This window comes from Barbus barbus (assembly GCF_936440315.1).
Source record: "Barbus barbus genome assembly, chromosome: 9".
Lineage (NCBI taxonomy): Eukaryota > Metazoa > Chordata > Actinopteri > Cypriniformes > Cyprinidae > Barbus > Barbus barbus.
Window position 1 is genome coordinate 10,125,232 of NC_136737.1, and position 18,525 is coordinate 10,143,756.

At 35.7% G+C, this 18,525-nt stretch overlaps 2 protein-coding genes across 2 annotated transcripts in view; both read left to right on the forward strand.

The window, feature by feature from the left end:
- The window catches only part of LOC306874613 (uncharacterized protein), a 308,235-nt gene that overhangs the window by 82,350 nt on the left and 207,360 nt on the right, over positions 1-18,525 (forward strand). The window lies entirely within an intron of this gene.
- LOC306874572 (NACHT, LRR and PYD domains-containing protein 3-like) overlaps positions 10,267-18,525 on the forward strand; it is a gene marked incomplete at its 3' end in the record, with an annotated part of 49,784 nt that continues 41,525 nt past the window's right edge. Inside the window, exons 1-4 of the mRNA XM_079424721.1 lie at positions 10,267-10,414; positions 11,006-11,121; positions 14,737-14,841; positions 15,140-15,244. Of these exons, the coding sequence (XP_079280847.1) occupies positions 11,063-11,121; positions 14,737-14,841; positions 15,140-15,244 (269 nt within the window). The 5' untranslated portion in view covers positions 10,267-10,414; positions 11,006-11,062. The remainder of the gene's footprint in view (positions 10,415-11,005; positions 11,122-14,736; positions 14,842-15,139; positions 15,245-18,525) is intronic.

The window sequence follows — 18,525 nt, forward strand, 5'->3', positions numbered from 1 at the left end:
TGGTTCCTCCCTCGTGTGTGCACCGTGACAATTACCAAGGGGCAACATGTATATTGAAAATATCAGAGGACCTAGGACAGATCCTTGTGGTACTCCATACTTTACTGGTGATAATTGAGATGACTCCCCATTTAAATGAACAGACATTTTACTGGAAATAATGCAAACGTTATACAGAATTCAAATGATGGGTATTACAGTGGTGTTTTCATGGGTGCCTGCACATATTGGTATCCAAGAATATTTAAAACCCAAATATTGTTTTAGACGTGTGCAAAATTAAGTAACTAATGTGAATTTCATCTTACACTCTTAAAAGTGCTGGGTTATTTCTGTAAACACATTATTGGGTTAATTGTGCTGGGTCATAATTCTGGGTTGTTTGAGGTACTGTAAACACAGTTGGGTTGCTCATGCTGGGTCAAATGGACTGCAAGGGGTTCTTTCACTACTGAACACCTGGGTTGGGTTATTTTGACCGGTTTGTTTATTTTTCCTCTTCATCAAATTTTCTGGATTCTTCTCTCGTCTCGTCGTCAGATGGTCAAGCAACTCGCAGCGAGCAGGATTATAAGGTACATTAATATGATGATATGATTATTTACCTCTATTTTTAATAAGCTGTGGTAAGAGCACGCTGATTTCACGGTTAATGTGATATTTGATCTGTCGCTGTGCGAGTTAACGTTAGCGTTATTCTGTGAATCAAGTAGCCGCCTACATTTTTTTTGTTGACAAAAAAGGCCTCAACAATCTCTTTATTCTTATAAAAATTATATATTTGTGCGAGCAAGTGTGTGTCTGTGTGTGTGCGAGTGCGTGTGCGTGCTTGCAAAGCTATATACACTTATTTTAACGCCTCATGGAAAATGTATGAACTATAGTTAGGTCAGAAATACAGAAATACATAAATCTTTATATGTTACTGTTAGAAATAATAATTTGTTTTTGAGATTGATGAATAACAGGCGGATCACTGGATTTCCACGCTGGCATACTGCATGGTTTTGCTAGCTTTTTACCCAGTTTTTCATCCTTATTTTACAGGATCTTTTTTGCCTCCCAAAAAATTGTGGATTTGCAGCAATGTGTCTACAATCCTCCCAGAAATCTTGAAGGAGTTCCCCAGGCTTCTAGGAAAACTTGGCATGGTAAGAAATAATTTTGATTTTCAGGTTTCGTTTACAGAAATTTTAAATGGTTAAATTGTTAGTGAAGTTGTGCAGATAGACGATAGTATAGTGTATTGACGATAGTTAGAGATATCACTGAGAACTGATGTCTTTGTCGATAGTCAAGGGCAAGGCGATATTACAGGAGCTGCTCCACATCTTTAAAATTTGAGCACGTTTTCTGTGAGTGTACACCGCAGCAGCACCTCTGCCAGAACGCCACTAACATCTACATATTCCTAATAAATGACTTGTTTGACTCAGGAAGTCATTAATGTAGGCTGACTAAGTCACACTTCAGCCATGCCATTGTCACTTGGTCTGCCTGTGTCATTTGTTTCTGATCCAATCTATTTAAAGGAATGAAGACATTTTCACAGGAAAATTGTGTTGTTTCTTATGGTTTAGATGCTAAAAAGGAGAGTTCTTTGCCCCCCCCAAAAAAGTCCTGCCCCACTCTGCTTCCCCAACCAATATTCAAGAACGGACGAAAGGTCTTCAGACCCACAACCACAGAATCCTGGCAGTCATTCATTTGATGGACAACCTGTAAGTTTATTTTTTTTTTAATTTATTTATGTATTTATTTTTTTCTACTCTATACACAGTACTGTGCAAAAGTGTTAGACCACTAGTATTTTCAACAGTTAAAAATGGTTTTAAGTCAGTTATTTTTATATTTTGCTGTAGTGTGTCAATAGGAAATATCAGTTTATATTTCCAAACATTCATTTAGCCATCAGTTGTAATAATCCAGTGAATGTCTGACAACAGCCAGCGCTCCACACAGAGATCTGATCTGATCATCCAGTGTGTCTGGAATGACATGAAGAAACTGAGACAGACTGAATCCAGAAGAACTGTGGCAACATCTCCAAGATGCTTCATGAAAGCTACCTGCAAAGCTACAGTACATTTACATTTAGTCATTTGGCAGACGCTTTTATCCAAAGCGACTTACAATTGGGGAATACAAAAAGCGATTCATCTTGAAGAGGCAATCAGACAGAGAAAGTGCTCGTAACACCAAGTCTCAGTCATTGTTCAAATAAGTACAAGCTAGTAAGGGAGGGAGAGAAGGATAGAGGGAAAGATTGTTATTGTTTTTTTTGTTTTTTTTGAGTTTAGGATGAAGTCAAGTACTGCCGAAAACAGTACTGTTAAAAGTTTTAGACACTTGTGAAAAAATGCTGTTAAATGAGGATGCTGTCAAAAATAATGTCATAAATTGATTTCCTTTATCAATTAACTTTTATGAAGTAAATTAAATCAACATTTAGTGTGAGCATCCTTTGCATTTAAAGCAGCTTTTATCCTCGGTGCACTTGAGTAGAGTTTTTCATGAGCTTTGCAGGGAGGTGTTTTGAAGCATTTTGGAGACGTTGCCACAGTTCTTCTGGATTTAGTCGGTCTCCGTTTGTTCTGTTTCTTCCAGACAGACTGGATGATGATCAGATCAGATCTCTGTGTGGAGCACTGGCTGTTTTCAGACTCTTTGTGCAAACAAAAATCTCACTGGATTATTACAATTAATGGCAAAATGAATGTTTGGAAATGAAAACTGATATTTCCTACAGACACATTACAGCAAAAGATCGAAATAACTGACTCAAAACCATTTTTTTAGCTCGCTAAAACACTAGTGGTCTAAACCTTTTGCACAATACTGTGTGTGTGTATATATATATATATATTAGTGGTGTCAAAATTAGCGCGTTAACGCATGCTATTAATTATTTTCAGATTAACGCGTTAAAAATATTTAATGCAATTAACGCAGGGGCGGGGCTAGGGTTGGCCACCCCAATTGCAACTGCTGCCTCTGTCTCTTTTTTTTCTTGCAAAGGATTGCGTTTATTTAGATGCAGAATGTCTTTATGACCACATCAAACGGGAGATGTTTCAGACACGTGCTCTATACGTCGCCTCCACGCCATACGCGAGTCAAACAAGCGCGTAAAATATACTGTGCTCGTAGCGCGCACTCTTCAAATACACGCACAAAGGTGCCGGTGCGCGCTGTAGCCTATATCATTTCATATCATACAGCGAAAGAAACTACGTGCATGCAATGTCGTAGTTATGCCATCAGTTAAGGCATGAAGTTACCAAAAAGGCGATTAAAGCTGCCTTAAACTGTGTGCATGCATGCAATAGCCTATGTTATATATGCGTCACATTTAAGTACATGTCTCTGAAATGGTTTTAAAAACTGTCCTGAGGCACCCTAGCACTGTCTCCCTCATCTAAAATACCCAATTCAACTCATCCGCTCATTAGTTGAGACTTTCAGACCTGAAGTGAGTCAGAAAAGGTCAAGAGAGTTGTGAGAAAATAAGATGCATGTCAGATCCCCATCACCTTCAGCAGCAGCAGCTTTTAAAGCAATAGCAGGCAAATAAGCTAATAACCAGCTGTTGTGATGTCTATTAATCCAAGAACAAAAGAAAAAAAGAGGAAATCAATAACTTTTATAGTTTTAAGGGGTTCATCTATATTTAATTTAGAATTTAGTGTTTGGTAAGTATTCATTTTATGTATATTTCTGCTGAAGGGCACAGCTAGCTAAATATGTCATTTATTATAATGGGTTCTTGTGAAGATTGTTTTAAGTTCACTTAAATTAGATGTTAAGTCTAATAAATGTTAAAATTGATAGCTCTCAATTATACTGTAATGCTGAATGGCTACAGTCAATGGTTAAATATTCAGGGGGCAAATTTTATTTTTTTATAGAGACATCAGTATTGATATCAGTGATGCTGGCCTTCAATCATGAAAAAGATACCATTAAAGAAATATTAAAAATATACTGTCTTTATGTTGTTTGTACAGTGTACATTTGAAGATTGTTTATTTAAAAACTTGAATGTTAGGTGGGGTTAAGCGTGATTAATCACGATTAATTTTAGAAAAATGTGTGATTAATTAGTTAATTTTTTTAATCGATTGACAGCACTAATATATATATATATATATATTGGGGGCTTTAAATTATGCCATGTTGGTTGGATGAAATTTAGGTAGACAACCAAGAAGTGCCAGTAAGCAGAAAGAAACCTAAATCAGTAACACAATAAATATTTTGTTTGAGCAACCTTTACCAGACCCAGTTCACAGGAAAACCCTGATGGTTTGGCTGATAAATACACTTTGACGTTATTTATTTAAGTCAACTTAAATGTCACATGCATTGTCTGTTGTAGGTCTCTTTGTTTGGCTTAGTTTTAATGGCACAATGTTTGGACTGATTCTCATGTGGCTATAATGTAAAGTAAAATAAATGTAAAGTCGTGACGTATTGTCAAGTATGGTGACCCATACTCGAAATTGGTGCTCTGCGTTTAACCCATCCAAGTGCGCACACACAGCAGTGAGTAGTGAACAAATGCACACACACACACACACACACACACACACCCGGAGCAGTGGGCAGCCATGCTGCGGCGCCCGGGGAGCAGTTGGGGGTTCGGTGCCTTGCTCAAGGGCACCTCAGTCGTGGTATTGAGGGTGGAGAGAGCGCTCGACATTCACTCCCTCCACCTACAATCCCTGTCGGCCGGAGACTCGAACCCGCAACCTTTCGATTACGAGTCCGACTCTCTAACCATTAGGCCACGACTTCCCACGATAATCAATTTAATAGTGTTATGATGCTGCAATGTTGACAAAGAATAGGAATCTACAGTACCTAGTTTACACAGTTTTGTGTTTTAAAGAAACTGATCTACAAAAACTGTTGTTTTATTTGTGTCTGCAGAGGTTGGATGAAATGTGAAAACCCATTAAATTGATATTTACAGTTGCATTTTTTTGTTGTGTAATTGTATTAAAGAAAAATAATAATTTTACATTCCTTTGTGATTTGTTATTTATTATTATTGGTAAATATAAAGGTAGCAAGGCAATGAGACTACAAATAACCCAATGTTTAGGTAATGTTTAACCCAGCAACACAGTTAACCTGACCCACTGGTTGGGTCAAATAAACAACCCAGCATTCTGGGTCAAATGGCTCAACCCAGCACTTGGGTCAAAACAACCCAGCATGCATTCTGTCCCATAGTTACCCAGCGGCTGGGTTAAGGTTGGGTTATTTTTTAACCCAGCATTTTTAGAGTGTAGTTTAATGTGTTCCACTTCATTTTACTTTTTAATCTGAAACATAGTAACTAATTTGCAATCCTTTACAGCCAACACTTATTTTCTTTCTGATTCCTCCTTACAGACTAGACCATGAACAGACTTTGTTTAGAGCTGCTACAATCCTGCTACAATTTTAAATCCTGGTTTAAATCATATGAACCTGTGAAATGAAAAGGAGTATCATTATCAGGTGAAGATCCTCACTAAAGTACTGTATCTATGAGGATAAATGAATGTGTAATGTGACGCCTGTAACCAAAATCTTATATGTTCATTAAATATTCAAATATTAACTATTTCCTTAAATTAGAATATTAGCAGACACGCACACAAACAATGAAATCAATCCTTGTAGCAGTTTTAAAGCTTTAATTTATAGCACTGTGTCAGAATGGGCATTTGCACAAAACTGCAGCTGTTACTAATTTTAATGAATGAAATACACATATGCACTTTAAAATTAAATAATACAACATTTGCATGAGTGATATTAAATGGTTATTGTTGGTTTAGTGTTGATATAAGTGATGGTTTTGTTTTATTCATAGGTGGAGCAGTCAGCGGTCTGGGTCATAATGATTTTGAGATTAAACTGGGATTAAAGCTAATCATAATTTTAATGATCAAATTTAGCACTTAGATATATTTTTACATAACTTTTTTGTATATTTTGTACACTCTAAAAAATCCTGGGTTATTTTTTCTACCCAAATGCTGGGTTAAGCCATTTGGGTATTTTTTGGGGGTTATTTTCTCAGTCCTGGGTAGTTTTGGGGTAGTTCTTTGTAACCCAACCGCTGGGTTATTTTCTGGGTCATTTTTACTGAGAGTTGAATCAATACACCCCCTCCCCCACCCAGACGCATCAACCCAGCTTCTTGGGTCAAATCAACTCAGTAGGCTCAGCGCAGCGCGGGCTGACTGAATTCGAGGTGGAGGTGGATGCCACACACACACTGTAATATTTGGAGAAATAAGGTTCGTATCAATATATTTATACATATAACATGTATTTTTTAACCTATTTATACACATAACATAATACTGAGGGCTATAAAAAGACAAATGTGCGATAACAGTCAAGTTTACATGGCATTAAATGCGCCGCCAGCTTCGTTCGTTTTGCTTTGCTGGTTTATAATGCCCGCTGGTCTGATAGTAAATAAATTTTCAAATTTATGCAACGAGATGTAATGTAAACTTGCATTCCTTGCCTTTTCAGATTATTAAAATGAGATTTCTGTCCATTACAGCTAAATCTTTGGTAATACATTTCTGAAAACCACCTTTTGTACACGTACAGTCAAACCTGCCCATCCTCCATCGTACTGCAGTGCTGCTGAGTCAAAACAACCCAATTTTTGGGTCATCTGTTGCGGGCTTTTTGGATCGTCAGCAGGAGGACTTCTAGACGGCACTTTTTCAAACACTGTCTTCAGCGTTTTTTCTGGTGAAATTAAGGTTTGTATTTGTCTTCGTATTATTTAATCGTTTCCGACTGGTAAAATGTGCCGTTCTGTATCTAAAATATCACTTATATGATGGATCATAATCACCTAAAGCCGAGGTAGCTTAGCCCATCTGCATTTTTTTTGTGGCCCGCGTCATGGTTGTACAATCGTTTGTTCTGATTATTCACTATTTTTGTCTTTTCTTGTTCATAGTCCAAGCTCGGAGACAAAAAAGGGCCTAGCATCAGCCTTGGTGCAAGCATTCCCCTGTCTGCACGATAAAACTGCCAATGGTTATGTAAGTAGTAAGATTTGTTGCTATGTAAATAGTACATGTTACTGTGTACTTTTCAGAGAGGGCATACAGAATTGTTTAAATTGCTGAATTTTTTAAATATATAAGTGACAATGTGTAGAGGAATGTATAGAATTATTCACAATACCCACAATCCCGCACTGAAATTCAGGCCCTGTGTTCATGTGTATTGTATGTTCATACATTATTTATGTCTTTCCAGGACACATGGTATGCCCAATGCCGAAATAATAGACCAGCCACTGGGTTCATTGAAGAGAGACTGAGGAACATACGAAAGCGACTGAGGCGCTTGAGAAGACCACAAGGAGAGAAAGAAGATGCACCATGCAGGACAGTCCTGCCAGGTAATGGGTAGACTCGATTCTTAAAGGAGTAGTTCATGCAAAAAAATCCCTGCAATCTCAAAGTCCGATGATTTTAAGATGTCAAGACAAAGGGACTTTTTGTTGTTTATAATGCAGAAAAAAGAAGCATCCTCTCGTTTTCAAATGCATTTTTTTCAGCAAATTTCTTAACATGTAAATATTTGTGTGTGTGTGTATATATATATATATATATATATATATATATATATATATTGTATATCTCATTTGTTAATATTAATGTGTTAACTAACATAAACTAACAATGAGCAATACATTTGTTACAGTATTTATTGAATTTTTGTTACTGTTAGTTTGAAAAAAAGCAACAGTCATTCATATTTTCACAGTGCATTAACCAATGTTAACAAATACAATGTCATTTCAACAGTAAATGTAGAAATTAAGATTATTAAATTCTGTAGAAGTATTGTTCATGCTTAGTTCATTTTAACTAATAAAACGTTATTGTAAAGTGTTACCGAAACTCTTTTGACTTGCTTTGTATGCCTGTCAGTGGCTCTGTCAAAGTGGGCCATAATAACTTTCAGGTATTTTGCCTCATCCAAAGCTCTGGCCCTTGATTGAATAAACATTTTGGATTAACTACCCAACCCACCACCCATACCCACACCCCGATACCCCCATTATTTTTCACCTTAATTCATTTGCATTATCTGTCCTTTAGGTTGGAACAAATATGGTGGAGTACCTCCAGCAGGCTGAAGCATCAAGACCTTACCCTTATGTCCTGTCACTTGAAAATGGACTCATTGACTCTCAGGCATTTGTCATCCTTGCAGGAAAAGCTTTGGAGCAAAGCACTCTCATTGGGGCAGTAGATGCATGCTTCAAATCATTTTATGTTTTCGATGTAACCTATCCAAAACAGTGTTTCTATTGTTGGGAGTTTATTCAAAATATTTTTCAGTTGGAGGGAAGTGAATCCCCAACAGTGAAATTTTTACACTCGGCACTACATTCTTGCAAGTAGACGATAAGAAGTTCTTTGAACAAGTAGTGGTTCAAGTATATGAGGTAGCAATTTATTTTTCATTTTATTTGCAGTTAAGTTTATATATATATATATATATATATATATATATTTATTTTTTTGCTTGAGGAAGAGTAGTACTTTGTGCACATACTGATGATTATCAATATTTTTGTGAAAACTTTTTACTGGAAAAATTCTGTATTTCATTGTTTTATTTTTGTGTTCATACTGTAGGCTAAAAACAACAGGTTCGTAGACTAAAAACAATACTGCTTTGTAACAAACAGTTGTTGAGGTATTTCAGAGTTTTTAACTTCATGTGCATATGGATTCATGTGCAAACTGTTTTACTAAACCTTGAGGTTTTTTGTAGTTCATGAATTTTTAAAAATGTTAAAACATTTACAGTTTTTCAACTACAGAGGCAAACCATAAAAATGAAATAAATTGTTTTTGAATGCTGTTTATAAATGGAATTTTATTGTTTTACTTTTGTATGATCTCTTGAATTTTTGGTTGAGTAAAGTGTATTTACAAAGTGTAATGTGCTGAAAAATATTAATGAAAAAATAAAGCTTATACAATGTTGACCTGTTTGTTTATCATGTGGTATATTTAATTTTAAAATATGATTTTAAAAGGAATACAAATAAATTACCTTTCAAAATATAACCCATTTATGAAATCAAATTAACCCATAATTTTAGTAAAAAATAACCAAGTTTTGGGTAGAAAAACAACCCATTTGCTGGGTTAAAATTAATAACCCAACTTCTTGGGTTAGTTTAACCCCATATGGGTTCTGTCCTATATTTACCCAGCAGTTGGGTTAAAAACAACCCAATTTGGGTTGTTTTTAACCCAGTGTTTTTTAGAGTGTACATAACGCATCAGAATCATATAAGATAAATATGAAGCTACATTTTCAAATGTGAGAAAATAGATGTTTTTGCTGTGAACAGAGACAGTATATGATTTAATCTCAGGTCAGTTGTATTTGATATTGATTTATGAGCTTCAATACAAGTTTGAACTAAAAAATTAATTTTGTTTCATGTATTTGTGTCACAGAATACTGACAACTATCTACTATAATCATTAACACATTAGCATAAAGGAAATCAAATATAAAATAATTTGTTTTATTGGTTTAGGATAGGGGTGCCAAACCCTTTTCCTGGCGATCGACTGTCCTGCAAAGTTTAGCTCCAACTCTAATCAAACACACCTGCCTTTAATTTTCACGTGATCCTAAAGACCTTAATTAGTTGCTTCAGGTGTGTTTGATTAGAGTTGGAGCTAAACTTTGCAGGACAGTAGATCACCAGGAACAGGGTTGGGCACCCCTGGTTTAGGATATAATGCTGCATCAGTAATATATAAACTCTATAAACTCCATCAGTCTCATCTGCAGTTTCATCACACCATGTTGAGTGTATTTATGACCATCAGCTGGGCAAAGTGTGGGGAACCAAAAACCAGTTTGGCAGGGCGCTTTAAGTGTTGCTTTTGGATTCGTTTAAATAGTGCATGTTTGTGGGTAAAGGGCAGGTTGTCAAGGACTTAATTCTCTTTGTAAAACTAGGAAAATATTATTCCATGGCTGATGGTTACAGAGCTATTATTTTCAACATCAGTATAAAGGAACAGATGATTTTCACACATCTGAGAAAAGGACACTAAATGCTACATTAATAAATTAAATTTATTAGATTAAGCTATTTTAAACATGATTTGGAGACGTGTAAGATATCCACGCTTCAGTCCTGTAGGGGCGGTATGCAGCTGTTCACAACCTGCCAGTAAAAACCACGAAGACGAAAACGAAAGTAACTCTGGAAAACACAACAGAGATATCAAGATAAACCAAAAGCATTGCTTGTTTTGTCCGCGCCATGTTCCAGAAAGCGTTTTTACAGAGTGTTTGAAATGCTTAGAAATTCACTTCTTAGTGAACAAGACCGCAGGTAAGTTTATCTCTCGATTAGTTATTTGTGGAAATGAAATTTGGGGGTTTATATTGTATATGTAAGGGTGATTTTAGATTTTTATTTAGAGAGGAACGGAAGTCTATTTTATACGCTACTCCCTACAGAAGCAGCAAGAAATTACTTAAATATTTTAAGGCCACAGATGTAAAGCTATTAACTTTTTTACGGGGTGAATGAAGGGTTATTTTGTCTTCTGGTAAACATGTAAGTATCTTCTGTAGCTTCTACTAAAAAAAGAAAAGGAAAAAAAAAAGTTATATTTAGGCAAAATTAGAAATTTAGGCAAACCCTAAATGAACCCCCTTTTTGTGAAATACATATTCAGTACTAAATAAACAATAACATGCATTTTATACAATCTCTTATTTTGGTAAAATAATCACCATTTTGCAGATTCTTCATAAACTTTTGACTTCAACTGTATATGTATTTGGCTGTTTTTGTTTTGTCAAAGAACGTAAGTATAAGTCACTTGATTTTATGTAGCGCTCTTTTACTCGACATTCTTCACTATTTTCTTGAAAACTGCCATGTTATTCATCTCAGTAAAAACATTTTCATCTCCAGGTCATACTGAACAATTGATTGTTTTCACAAACCACAGTTGAGCTGTTCAGCAGCAGCATGTCAGATAAGGAAGGAAAGGACTTTCAGTTTGGGACGAGTCTCTCAGAGAAACAGAGGTAAGACAGAGTCTGTTTTAGGATAATCATTTTAACCACTACTGGATTTTCAATTTGTTTTTTTTTCAATGCGACTTACAAAACAAGGACAATATAAGCAGTGGTGTAATGTAACAAAGTAATAATACTTTGTTACAGTACTTAAATATTTTTTGGGAGTATCTGTACTTAAGTTTTTATATTTCTGCCAACTTTCACTTTTATATCACAGATACAAAATGGAAGAAAGAGTTAAAACTGAATGCAGTCTTGCTACTCAAGCTGTGTATGCTGTGAACATATAAATATATTTACTTGCTCCTTTTCAATTGTGCCTTTACTTGTACTTTTACTTTCAATACTTAAGTACATTTTAGTATTTAAAAAATAATTTTCATTGAATTTACTAAATTTTTTTAAGGTAAGTGGTTGCAATCAATTTATTTTAGCTACATTTAAAGAGAGAAGAGGTGGAGCAGGGTTGATGCCAGAGCCAGAAGAGGCCTCGTGGTGCAAAGAGTCCGTGAAGCAGCAGAGGAGGAGCGTCAGGTGAAAGCGATCGGTCTTGCCTCTCAGGGTCGATGGACGCAGTGAGACCAGGCACAGGAGCGACCGCTGTCGTGGAAGGAATTGTGGCAGATCGACCAAGGGAGGTTGAGCTTTCTCCTGCGCTCGGTGACTGACCTGCTGCCAACACCAAGAAATATAAAGATCTGGGGGGGAGCGGAGGACCCATCATGCAACCAATGTGGAGCAGCTTCTTGTACACTGAATCACATCCTGACTGGTTGTCCAACGACAAGGTACTCATGGAAATTGCCAAATGGGTGGAACAGCAGCGAGTAAAAGCCAATAACAAGCAGGCCCACCCGCCCGAAGCCATAACCTTTGTGAGGGAAGGAGACAAGGCTCATAAGACTGGCATGGTGGCTAAGAACCCACCCTCTTCCTTGCAACGAGTGGGATTTGAGAGTGGATCTGAAGAGGAAGCTTGTCTTCCTGCAGGACGTGGCAGTGACCTCCCTCCGACCAGATATGGTCCTGCTACCCAGGAGCACGAAAACCATAATAGTTGCTGAGCTCACGGTGCCCTGGGAAGAGAGGCTAGCTACGTCCCACCAACTGAAAAAAGCCAAGTACCAGGACCTGGTTGACGAAGCTGATGTAAAGGGGTGGCATGCAACCAGCTACCCTATTGAAGTCGGCTGCCGCGGGTTCCCAGCAAAGTCGTTGCACTACTTCCTCCAGAAGGTGGGCCTGGAGCCTAAACAACTGAAGAAAGCCACCAGAGATATAGCTGCAGCAGCCGAGTCCAGCTCAAGATGGTTGTGGCTGAAGAGAGCCCACAGTTGGAATCCTTCTGCAGGTGAAGGCTAGTCAGTCTTTGCTGCCCCACTCAGGTGAGGTGTTCAGGTTAAGGGGCGAAACACCTGAGACCCTGAGATTCCTGCTGACGATGCGGAAGGGTTCCAACAACGTGGATGCCCCAAGAAATATCATCACGGAAGAAGATCTGCATCACCATAGTTAGTATAGTTCCTACAGTTGCAGCTTGTGGCAAAGCATCTTTGATGTTTACTTCACCCTAAACTAATTTTGCGTAATGTTAGTCATCTAAATTAGTTTATTTTAAATGTAGCTAAAATAAATTGATTGCAACCGCTTGCCTTAAAAAGAAAAAAAAAGTTTTTTTTTTTTTTTCAGTGTACTTTGGTACAATAAATATCACATACTTTTACTCGAGTAATATTCTAAACGGTGACTTCGACTTCTACCAAAGTCATTTTCTGGTAAGATATCTTTACTTTTACTTGAGTATGGCTTTCAGGTACTTTAGTCACCACTGAATAGAAGCAATCAAAACCAACAAAAGGGTAATAATATGTAAGTGCTGTGACAAGTCTCGGTTAGTATGCAGTACCAGTACACACAGCAAGGTTTGTTTTATAAAAATAAAACAAGTAGATCTAATATAAAAAGAATAGAGAATGTTAGTGTTATAGTGTCTTTTTTAAAAATTAAAATAAAGTTGAAAAAACAAAAGAATGGCACCAAGTGCTAATAGATACTATTTACACTGTGCAAATAGCAAATGTTTTTAGCGATAGATACTATTTAAACTAAATGCAAATAGCGATGATGCTATTTACACTGTGCAAATAGCAATGGATTCTTTTTACACCAAGTGAAAATAGCAGTATTTTTTTAACGATATGCTATTTACACTGTGCAAATAGCTATAGATTTTATTTACACTGTTAAAATAGCATGATTTTCTGCTATTTATAATACTAATTGCAAATAGTGGCAATTATCTGCACTTCAGTATTGTAGTACATTATAAAACGGTATGAAATAATAAAGTATTGAGTGTAAATTATAGTTTTAATTCAAATTATTAAATGGATGCCACCTTATTGGGTCCTTAAAGCCCTCCCTACACCTACCCTAACCCTTACTTTTATTTTCAACTTTTTGATTATTTCCTTCATTTTTATTTTACTTTCTGATGCAATATGAAATTTGAAAAGGGAGAAAAAAAGTTCGGAACAAGACGGGCCATTTGCACTTAGTGTAAATAGGCACTCCGAAAAAGGCAAGAGAACGCTAGTGTTAGGGGGTAATTTTTTTTAATAATAAATAAAAGGAAAACAAGTAGTTAGAATAGAGTAGAGAGTGTTAGTGTGGGAGGATGAAGTGTAGATGTAAGATATGTGTTTTTAGCTAATTCTTGAAGATGGCTAAGAACTGCTCAAATTGAGTTGGGCAGGTCATTCCACCCAGAGGAAACATGTTTTATATTTGCAAATGCTTTGCAGAACTTACATTTTGAACTTCCTCAATATATAGTTAACTGACTGAGATAATAAACACTACAAATGGCATAACATAACATAAAAAGTAGCCAGTAAATAAACATCTGAAATCTGAAAACAAAAATCATAATACTAACTCCTTTGCCTTCACAGCAGTATTTTTTTTAAATTAATTAATTTTAGTAACATTAAAAGAGTAAAACATTATATTGCAGTGCCAAAATAGTGTTATAAATGCAGATTTAGTTTTTTTTAATTATGTATATTAAAAAATTTATATACAAATTGGCTAAATTTACGATAATTATTGTGGAAATGCCTCATCACTGTATGTGAAAACAATGAGCGAGAGGTGCTTCTTGTTGATGCACAAATGTAAATCTTGCGAGCGTTGCTCAGTTCAAGATGGTTACTTTCTAGACATGACCACACTGAGCTTCAGCACTGGCTGTGTAGACACTGAAGTAAATTATTCCAAATCAATGACATTTGTTTTCAGATTAGAAATGTATCGACAGACATTTGAAAATGACCACACACAAGTATGCTAACAGAACTGTAAAGAGTGGACATTTTTATTGTCCAGTTTAGTTAAAAATAAATTTTACATGTTCTCTTCAGTTAGAACAATGGATTTATTTTCTAATAATCAGTATATATAATTTCAATTATTAAGTACATTAAAGATATCATTAAATCAGTGTGAGCCAGTGAAATTGAAATAATTAACTTTTAAACTATAAATTACATGGATGTTTCAATACGGAATGAATTTCCTTTAGCAGCTCTCTCTCTCTCTCTTTGCTCTTTGTGTCATCAGTGTAAGTTTAGGCTCACATGTGTACAGCTCTGTGTCTGTGAAGAGTGACCATTCAAAGGATGGTGGACCAGACTTCAGTGAGAAAAAAACACCATCCAAAAAAAGGTTTGCATTACATCATAGTTTTGCTATTTGTCCACAGTGGTGTATGGGATATACAGTCACCTGACTGAACAAAACAAGTCATGCAATTACACAGCCAACCACAATAAGGCATAAATTCACAGTGGAAAATAGATCATGCAACTAAACGTGCATATATTCATCCATATACATTATAAATGGACACATACATGGCTATACTGCATTTGATTACTTTTTTTCAACATTATGACTTTTCAAATGAGACTGAAGTATCTCCTGTAGTAAAATGTTTTGTTCTTTCTGTTCTTTGTGTCATCAGTGTAAGATCAGGTTCACATGTGTTCAGCTCTGTGTCTGTGAGAAGTGACCATTCAAAGGATGGTGGACCAGACTTCAGTGAGAAGAAAACACCAGTTTCCCAAAGGTATTTCGCATGTTTCTTATTTTTGGTCACACATAGACTGTGTTAGAAAGCTTATCAGTAAATACTTCACTGATAAAGTTCACCGATTGAGGATTTTACTGATATCGATGACTAGGCTGGACTGTACTGGCCAATAACCAGTTAATCAGCTTACAGATTTTAAAATGGGTGTTGAATGAAAACTAAATTAGTGCTGAACGTTTTTACAAATTTTTATTTATTTATAACAGTCAGTACAGTTAATAACTAAGCATTATATTATGACTATAAGTATGGTATTACGAGGTATTTGACACTACAAATGATGAACATAACAAAAACATCCCATCACCGTCTGAGGAGCAAGAGGTGCTACTTGATCCACAAATGTGAATCTCGTGAGAGTTGCTCAGTCCAAGACAGTTACTTTCTAGATGCAAGCACACTGTTCCTCAGCATTGGGTGTGCAGATACTAGGACTTTCAATCGATTACATTTTTTTGTTTTTTGGAATGTGGCGATTATTTAATCTAATCACACATTATTCATCCATCAAATTTGGCTGAGAAAATAACCCACAATATATAATTTAAAGGAATTATTGTTACATGAGAAAATCATGAAATAGATATTACATAAAGTACCTTCAGAAAGAAATTTGTCTTTCCTTTTTTCTTGTTTTCTTTTTTTCATTTTTGGGTGAACTATCCCTTTAATTAGTTCTTTATTAATATACAATTTTAATGTACAGATTGTTTATAAATATGTAGATATGAAATCATTTTTTAATGACATGGGACTCTAAAGAAGAAACAGTAGAAGGTGGCAGTAAATATCTTAATGAATGAGTCATTGAGTCATTCATTCATTTGATTTGTTCAAACAGCTGATTCTTTCATGATTTAAAGGGGTCATCGGATGCCCAAACAGGGCAAATTAGCGCCAGAGCGTATTTCCAAACAGTGCTGATGAGAGGTAAAATTTCTGCAGGTGATTTACTAACAATGTGCAAATTAAAGAACACATGCGCAACATCTCATTTACATAACGACCAACGCAATATACCTAGTGCAGCGCAAATTAGCTTAGTCGCAAATAAAGAATGCCCATTTTCCACAAGTTGATAGGATTCTTTAGGGTCTTAATGAAAAGTCTATAACATACTTTGGTTAAAATATCTCAATGATAGTGTAAAAAACATCTTTTTTTACCCTTGTTAGTAAATCACGTGCAGAAATGTTCCTTCTCATCAGCACTGTTTTGGAACTGCCCTCTGGTGCTAATTTTGCTAATTTGTTTGGTAAAACTGGCCCTAAATTACTAAAATTAAGTAATCTAATGAAATGCATTACAAAATACTATTTAAAGCATGTATTTTTTAAAAGTAACCTTCCCAACCCTGCTGAAGAATATGTAAAAGTAGGGGTGCTCCGATTGATCAGCTACTGATCACTATCGGCCGATAATCGCTTGGGGATGTTTGATCGGCGGCCTCTAAAAAGGTTGATTAAAAAAAAAACCATCTCAAGCTGATGACGCGCCTGCTGTGAGAGATTTAGCACGACATGCAGCGCACCGTCTCAGTCTTTGTCCAGCGGTGCGTTCCAGGAGTCCAGAGGTGCGTTCCAAGAGAGGTGCGTCTGCAGCAGTGCAGTGATTGTTTCCACTGCACACGCTGAATTAAAGTAACAGCGCATTGTTTGTGGTAAATATGAACATGGATTGACACGAAAATATAGTAATAACACCATAAATGCCTATAATTAAAGTCTACTGTGTTTCACAGTCAACACATATGGCTTTTTGGCTAGGTTTAAAGGGAAAGAGCACTTTTAGATAACCAAGGCAATAATAAATGGTACTCGTGGAGGTAGAAAAACAAAGTTCTTTATGAACCGCAGGACTGCTTGTAATAAAGATTTAAATGCAAAAGGAAAGGCAGTAGAGCTGACTGTTTCTGTCAATGGTAAGTTTGTGATAACGTAAGTTTAGAAGTAGTTTTAAAAGTAGTTTAGATGTTTTGCCACTTGAACAACTTAATATATACATCTAGAAGTAAATGCAAAAGTAAAAAGCATTGAATAATGTGTTGCTTTGCTTATATTTATTGTGTTTAAACACGTCTATGAAATATTGTATTACTTTACTGTGTGAAAAAAAAAAAATCACAATGCTGAAAAAGCATTTTCAGTGATGTTTGGATTTGAAATAAAAAAAATTGATAAATGTGTTTGTGGTAAACAGCCAGATCAGTTGCAAACTCCAGTGTGAAAGCGCATTCAGTGCTGCTTCTGCACTGCTTATGTACTGTACATGGACTGCATACACACTGCAAACGGAGTAGGCCTATGTGTGAACCTGGCATAAAACGCCACCTCATATACATATACACCTCAAAATCAGGCTTGTGCTGTGTGTAAGCTATTGCACGATTGTAAAAACAAAAATGTATGATCTGTATGTTGGTCTGCATGATCAAACATTTAGGTGAGATAAATGCATATTTTTTGAAAAATGCCTAAAAAATGCCCCCTCCACCCCTCAAATTAAAAAATCCATTTTCCATTTGTTGACATGGCATGGTTAGATTCAGATGGTAAATATATTATGTTGGGTGTCCATCTTAGAGATAATCACCATGTTTTAAAACCATTATATTCGTTATATCATATAATAAAATATCATTTGTTGTTACTACTGTAAATCAATATATTAAATTATTATGGGCTCCTTCAATGCTTTCAGAATCTTTGCTTTTTAAAATGTTGTTTCTGTATTTTAAAATCTATATTTTTTTATCAACATTTTAATGACAGTATATTTATTGAACAAAATAATTGTATTCATTAAAATAAGCAGACAACAGTACAAACTTTGCTAAAGTGATTGTTTGAACAAGTATTAACTTAAACATAATTTAAAAAACATTATCATAACTAAAGTATTTGTATCAATACTGTGTTCCTTTTGCCGTGGGTGGGGTAAAAGGCCCCCCTTGCTATCTCATACATTTATTAAATTTTCACACAATCTTTTGCTCCATAAATGTTCAATACAAACGTATATATCTTTCTGCAATCATTATGGGTGTGGTGAAAAGCACTTTTTTTTTCTTAAGGTGTGCCTTTTAGCCGTTCTGTTCTCCATTTAATGCAGCATCAGGTCAAAAAAAGTATTACCTTAGAATGATTAAAAATATGTACTGTAGTGCACAGTACAGTATATATATTTTGTTTTCTGTTCTTTAAATGCACATCTGTGTCCCAAGTGTTCCACTCTGTGCAGCAAGACAAACAGCACGC